This window comes from Anopheles ziemanni, chromosome 2 (genome assembly GCF_943734765.1).
Source record: "Anopheles ziemanni chromosome 2, idAnoZiCoDA_A2_x.2, whole genome shotgun sequence".
NCBI lineage: Eukaryota > Metazoa > Arthropoda > Insecta > Diptera > Culicidae > Anopheles > Anopheles ziemanni.
Window position 1 is genome coordinate 80,309,123 of NC_080705.1, and position 7,526 is coordinate 80,316,648.

The 7,526-nt window shown below is 40.8% G+C and overlaps 1 protein-coding gene across 1 annotated transcript; it reads left to right on the forward strand.

Moving 5' to 3' along the window:
• Positions 1-75: 75 nt before the first annotated feature.
• Positions 76-1,261, forward strand: LOC131294486 (kelch-like protein 41). Its single transcript, XM_058322533.1, has one exon. The coding sequence runs from the start codon at positions 82-84 to the stop codon at positions 1,198-1,200; it is 1,119 nt and encodes a 372-aa protein (XP_058178516.1). The 5' UTR covers positions 76-81; the 3' UTR covers positions 1,201-1,261.
• The last annotated feature ends 6,265 nt before the right edge of the window (positions 1,262-7,526 follow it).

Consider the following 7,526-nt stretch of genomic DNA (forward strand, 5'->3'; position numbering starts at 1 on the left):
GCTATAGTAAACCAACCCGTCACCTTATCTGATTCTTGGATTTAGTGTTATGATTTATTAAATTCCTAGATCATGTGCTGCATGACCAATCAAGAGCTGGTCTACAACGAGGAGACAAGTACGGCGATGCGAAAGAGATCCTTGATAAACAACGAGTTCCTTGCAGACGTGGTATTCATTGTCGGGCCGGACCAGAAGCGAATCTTTGCCCACAAGCTGTTGCTGGTGATGTCTTCCGAGTATTTTTACATTATGTTCAACGGCAGCTTTGCAGAGTCGCAAACCCGCGAAGTGGTGCTCAAGGAAGACGACCCGGATTTGTTTCTCATCATCCTGCGCTACATCTATACTGATGAGATTAATCTCACATTGGAAAACATTCGGGATATTTTCAACTCGGCCCAGAAATTCAGACTGACTGAGTTAATTGCCTTGGTTAAGGAATACATGATGAATCACGTTGTGCCAGATAGTGTACTGCGTATTCTAAACGAGAATCTACACTACGGTTTCCCCTGCGTGAACACCAAGTGCCTCGAGATGATTAGTGAAAATCCATTGTTATACTTCAAGCATGAAGATTTTCAAAATATAGATAGGCCAGCGTTGGAGATGATACTAAATTTGAAACAGATCAACTGTTCCGACGATAACCTACAAAACGCACTCGAAATTTGGGGAGGCTGTGGTGAATCAAATGATGAGATTAAAAATCTATCAAAGATAATCCATGAGCAGAAGCGGTCCTATAACTGCAGCAAGCTTCGATTGTTCGGTCAGTGCCGTATCGTAAACGAGGAAGATTCGGAATATCCGGAAGATCTGGAGTTCACACTGGTTTCTCAAAGGCCAGTGTCTCTGTACGGGCTCGGAATGTTTATCGCATCACCGTCAAGCATAGTCTCGGTCGAACTGAAGATTTTTGATGGTGAGGATATAGTCGTTGCCAACAAGTACGACATCATCAATAAGTCCGTCGATGTCACGCATGTGGCGAATCTGTTCTTCGAGAAGGTCATGTTGTTTCCAGATCACGATTATAAGATCAGCCTAACGAACTCAGAAAGCAATGATTCTTTCGTTTGTTCTGAGGCAATAATTTATGACAAGACTATCAAGTTCGAATTCCATGTAGAAAGTGATGATGTAAACCCAACTGTAGCCTTCGCACACTTTTTATGCAAGGAGGACATGTGTTGAACTATTTCAACTACACATTCGCAACATGTATTTTTCTTAAATTATCTGTTCATGTAATAAAACAACCTTTCAACAAATTAGCATTGAGCAATCAACTTCGGCTTACAGTCTGTTCCCGAGTTACGCGGATAATGGGGACCAGAGAAATCCGCGTATCTCGAATTTCCGCGTATCTCGAATATTGCTTGACACATAGTTTATACTAGGAGTTAAGAGATCGAGCTCTTGTGTACATGTATCATAGAATATTCAAAATTTTTCTTTGATCATTAATATGAATGCAATGCAAGCGTATTCAAACAACATAAATTGCAACAAAAGAAATAAAAAGCGTAAGTTATGCAAATGTGTAATTTACATATTTATTCGCGTGGTTGTACATCTCAGGAATTTAAATCGATGTAATAAACCCAATCTACTGTCAAATTTTGAAAACCGCGTATCTCCGAATCCGCGTAAGTCGAGAACCGCGTAACTCGAGAACAGACTGTATTTAAAGAAAATACATTGCTTCGTACTTTTATGTATCTGCGTTTTTAAAATACAAATCTATTAAGGCCACGTGGTCTGGATAGAGGGAGGCAATAGTGAAATGAAAATGACTTTTGATACTACTCAGAGGGTCAGTTCACAGGTGAAGCACCTAGACGTTATGCGGTGGTCACGGTAGTGGATCATCAAGAATTTGTTAAAACGTTTTTCAAGGGTTCCAGGAAAACACTTGAGTGTTCTTCATCATACCGTTGTCGCTTGGTTTTTCATAATCGCTGGTCGGTGTACGAAATACAGAGCTATGCAATTTCATTGCCACCAGGCACCAGGTCTTTCCCTCTTTTGATACTACTGATTTTGCGCATAGGGAGGCAAAAGTGATTGTATCGAAACAGGATGTGAGTTAAGACACAATGAGTTTTTTTCCTACGTTGCGTTTTATTTGGTAGAAGGGAAAAACGTGCTTGCCGTGTTACTATCCGAACGCAATAGAGAGTGCCGAGAAAAGCAACCAAGCCTACTGCTTTTGCCGAAGAACGTACACTTGGAACGCAGAGTCTGTTCGCGTCGAGAAACGCATACTTGAACTTCCATTCCGTTCTGAACAGAGATAGAAAAACGGAATAGGTACACATTCTGGAAAAACAATGTACATATTGATAACGATGGTACTAATGTTCTTCGTAATTTTAGTTATTTCTGGTTCCATTGAAATTTTTAAGTACATACGTATAATAGAAAAAACTGTTTTCGTTGCACGATGTGATGCACTCGCCAGCGTTTTGGAACATTTTCGATGCCAAATGCGACAGATTCGGATCGCGTGCATCGAAAGGTTCGAAACTTGAGGTTCGCAGTGAGTATCTTTAGATTTAAAACAAGCCTTTTTTTAAATATTAAAATATTCTCGAGATATCAAATACGAAAATTGCGTAGCGGTTAAATTAACCGCTGTTTGGATTCAAGTGTGAAATTCGCAGGTTCATTCAGCCAATTGACGTTTCAGCATTTGACATATAGACGCAACGGGCATTGCATACCTTCGTTTCCGTCTGCTGTGCTCACTTCCGTTTCGTTTAGGTGCTGCAACTCGCATATTGGGACGCTGTAGTGTACTTACTTTTAGAGAACGAATAGCCAACCAACTCGACGCATTTACGAAGAAAGATACTGGTAATACATCGTTCAAGCGTTAATAGTGCCTTATTGTGCTGTTGGATGTGACGGTGCTTCTTCAACATACAATTTTCTTTTGTTCAAACTGTTAACCGATTTCCTAGGTTAGTCATGGAGGAAACCAGCAATAGTAAAGTCGATCAAGAGCTGAACTCCAACGAGAAGACAAGTACGGCGATGCGAAAGAGATCCATGATAAACAACGAGTTCCTTGCAGACGTGGTATTCATTGTCGGGCCGGACAAGAAGCGAATCTTTGCCCACAAGCTGTTGCTGGTGATGTCTTCAGAGTATTTTAACATTCTATTTAACGGCGGCTTTGCAGAGTCGCAAACCCGCGAAGTGGTGCTCAAGGAAGACGACCCGGATTTGTTTCTCATCATCCTGCGCTACATCTATACAGATGAGGTTAATCTCACATTGGAAAACATTCGGGATATTTTCAACTCGGCCCAGAAATTCAGACTGACTGAGTTAATTGCCTTGGTTAAGGAATACATGATGAATCACGTTGTGTCAGATAGTGTACTGCGTATACTAAACGAGAATCTACACTACGGTTTCCCCTGCGTGAACACTAAGTGCCTCGAGATGATTAGTGAAAATCCATTGTTCTACTTCAAGCATGAAGATTTTCAGAATATAGATAGGCCAGCGTTGGAGATGATACTTAAGTTGAAACAGATCAACTGTTCCGACGATAACCTACAAAACGCGCTGGAAATTTGGGGAGGCTGTAGTGAATCCGATGATGAGATAAAAAATCTTTCGAAGATAATCCATGAGCAGAAGCGGTCCTATAGCTGCAGCGAGCTCCGATTGTTCGGTCAGTCTCGTTTCTGTCAACAAGAATATTCGCCAGTTCTAAAGTTCAAACTGGTTTCTCAAAAGCCAGTGTCTCTTTGCGGGCTCGGGATGTTTATTAAATCATCTTCAAACATTGTGTCGCTCGAGCTGAACATTTTGCTAGGTGAGAATATACTTGTTGCCAACAAGTTCGACATCATTAATCAATTTGTTGATGTCGCGCATGTGGTGAACCAGTTTTTCGAGAAGGTTGTATTGCTACCAAATGAGCTATATCAGATCAGCCTAACGAACCCTAAAGGCAATGATACTTTCGTTTTTTCTCAGCCCGTTACTTATCACAAGAGCATCAAGTTTAAATTTTTGGATAGTATTCATTACGATCGTTATGGTTATCAGAAGGTTCTGCCTAAAATAGCCTTTGCGCATTTTTTATGCAAGGAGGACATTGACAAATTTGAGAATATCTGTTAACAACGGCGTATCAAATAAGCCATGGATGTTTAGGGTACAAGAAAAGAATTAACTGTATGAACTACCAATTCACCTCATATGTTTGTCTGTTTAACTTTATTTATTTCTTTTATTTAATCAATAAAACTATCATTCAACAATTTAGAATTACCTTCCGCATAAAATTGCCTAACGCATAAAATGAAAGAAAGGCTTCATACGTTTATGTATCTGCGTTATTAGATTAAAAATGCAGCTTGGCCACGTGGTTTGTTAGGAAAAAGCAATGATAGTCAAATGAAAACGACTTGGGAGGAATCAAAAAACAAAAACTCGGTGGACGTATACGGGTTTCACCGGATATGGTCAGATATCTGATATCACATTCGAACAACTTAGGGGTTATGCGGGGACCACAGTAGTAGATTATCAAGGATTTGTTTGACATTTTTCAAGGGTTCTAAGAAAACATTTCAGTGTACTTCATCATACCGTTGTCTTTTTTGTAATCGATCGTTCCTTCTTTTGACACTGTTACCTTTACGATCCATACGCATAGTAGGCAAAAGTGAGAACGGAAGCGGTGCATATTCTGGAAAAGCAATGTGGTACTAATGTTCTGCGTTCCATTGACATTTTGAAGCATAACAGAAAACTGTTTTCGACCCGCTTTTACCCGTCCATGTTGAGTCCAGCTCGTGCGTAATGTATACCCAACGAGAAATTTTGGCGTTATTTTGGGGTAAAAGAATTCTCTTGAGAACTGATCGCTCTTCTTTTGAGAATTCTTTTATCCCTTCTTTTGCAGCAGATTTCCTATGCAATCTTGGATGTAAAACGACTTCTGAAAAGAAGGGTAAAACAATTCTCTTATTACTTGCGGGACACCGCAAAAGAGAACAGTTTTGGCAACGTGACTGTGCAACGTGTTTATAACACCTATTTCTGACTATACGCGCAAAAAACTTATACCCATTCGTAGTAGATTATATTAGCTGGGTTCAGGATATCTTTTCTTTCCCAAAATAATTATTTTCATGCAGGAAAATATTTTTGATTGTTTTATTATTTTGATACATCGATAATATTACATACATATCGTCCGGTTCGGAAGGCAATCAGGGGAAATGTGCAGAAACCCCTCCGACGCCTCCTCTGGTTCGTGCTGGCAAACAGCGACCACGGATCGTAGCAGGCTCCTTCGATGGACGATGTGCAGCACCACTCTATCATGGCCAGTGAAAACACGTAGAACGCGTTGATGTTCACTTTAAGCCGCTTCTTCCTCCTTGACGAGACACTGAAATGTGTGAAAAGCGCGGATAAATCATCATCAGTAAGAACTCTGCTGTGGGTTCTTACACACGTACTTACTGTCTGGTGCGAGCCCGGCCCCGATTGACCACCCCGAGTTGGTCGATCCAAGCGCTGCTATCGAACACTGGCCACCGATACTATGTTCCACCCGGTAACAACCGATGATCGCCGCGATGTCCAACCCGACCAACTATTAACGCTGAGTTGCAGTTTCGGCGCTTGTCGCTAAGAGTCATCGTCTCATCCTGCTTCCTTTCCTGCCCTTTTCCTACCATGCTCCATGATGTTGTTTCAAAACTTGTTCTATAAACTTCACTCCTATTCCGACACTCAAACCCGCGAAAGCGTTATTCTTAACTTGCTGCTAGTTGGCCAGACTTGCACAGTCAACAGTAAACAGTAAACAAATAAAGTTTGATAGCCAGTACCTCTTTCCACTGCGGTGCCTCCCAAAAAAAAATTATTGGTAGGTTATGAGGGGTACATGCCTACCAAAAAAACACTTGGCAAGGTTCTTTTTGGTAGGCATGTATACCTTTGGTAGGAAAGTGCAGCAAGGTTCTCCTTGGGTAGTTCTCGTTGCACAAATGCGGCAGATTCGGAACGTGTGCATCAAAAAGTTCAAAGGTTGAGGTCAAGGTTCACAGTGTGGGTTATTTCTGGCGCATCCACTACAATGTTTTTTTCTCAATTTAGACTTTTCATGTAAATGATGTTCCACCGATCTTTTTTCCTTTTCACCGAGCTAGCGAGAATGGAGAAGTGCATAAAAAATCCCACAATTCCAAAAATTAGTTTAGAAATATACTAGAAACAAGTTGTTAACGAATTCGAAAAATCTTCAGAGATGATGAAGGTGAATCCTGTTGAAACAGAGCGATCAAATTAACCGCTCGAAAGCATTCGGGAGTTTGCAAGTTTATTTTCGGCACTGAGTGCTACAGAGAAATGAAAAGTTTGTTTCTTCTGTATCGCTTTAGGTTTAAAACAAGCCTTTTTTTTAAATATTAAAATATTCTCGAGATATCAAATACGAAAATAGCGTAGCGGTTAAATTAACCGCTGTTTGGATTCAAGTGTGAAATTCGCAGGTAAAGCATTCAGCCAATTGACGTTTCAGCATTTGACATATAGACGCAGCGGGCATTGCATACCTTCGTTTCCGTCTGCTGTGCTCACTTCCGTTTCGTTTAGGTGCTGCAACTCGCATATTGGGACGCTGTAGTGTACTTACTTTTAGAGAACGAATAGCCAACCAACTCGACGCATTTACGAAGAAAGATACTGGTAATACATCGTTCAAACGTTAATAGTGCCTTATTGTGCTGTTGGATGTGACGGTGCTCCTTCAACATACTATTTTATTTTGTTCAAACTGTTAACCGATTTCCTAGGTTAGTCATGGAGGAAACCAGCAACAGTAAAGTCAATCAAGAGCTGAACTACAATGAGGAAACAAGTACGGTGATGCGAAAGAGATCCATGATAAACAACGAGTTCCTTGCAGACGTGGTATTCATTGTCGGGCCGGACAAGAAGCGAATCTTTGCCCACAAGCTGTTGCTGGTGATGTCTTCAGAGTATTTTTACATTATGTTCAACGGCAGCTTTGCAGAGTCGCAAACCCGCGAAGTAGTGCTCAAGGAAGATGACCCGGATTTGTTTCTCATCATCCTGCGCTACATCTATACAGATGAGGTTAATCTCACATTGGAAAACATTCGGGATATTTTCAACTCGGCCCAGAAATTCAGACTGACTGAGTTAATTGCCTTGGTTAAGGAATACATGATGAATCACGTTGTGTCAGATAGTGTACTGCGTATACTAAACGAGAATCTACACTACGGTTTCCCCTGCGTGAACACTAAGTGCCTCGAGATGATTAGTGAAAATCCATTGTTCTACTTCAAGCATGAAGATTTTCAGAATATAGATAGGCCAGCGTTGGAGATGATACTAAATTTGAAACAGATCAACTGTTCCGACGATAACCTACAAAACGCACTCGAAATTTGGGGAGGCTGTGGTGAATCAAATGATGAGATTAAAAATCTATCAAAGATAATCCATGAGCAGAA

Bases quoted from the DNA above. Each gene is read 5' to 3' on its own strand.
- LOC131294486 (XM_058322533.1), top strand. From the start codon at position 82: ATGACCAATCAAGAGCTGGTCTACAACGAGGAGACAAGTACGGCGATG.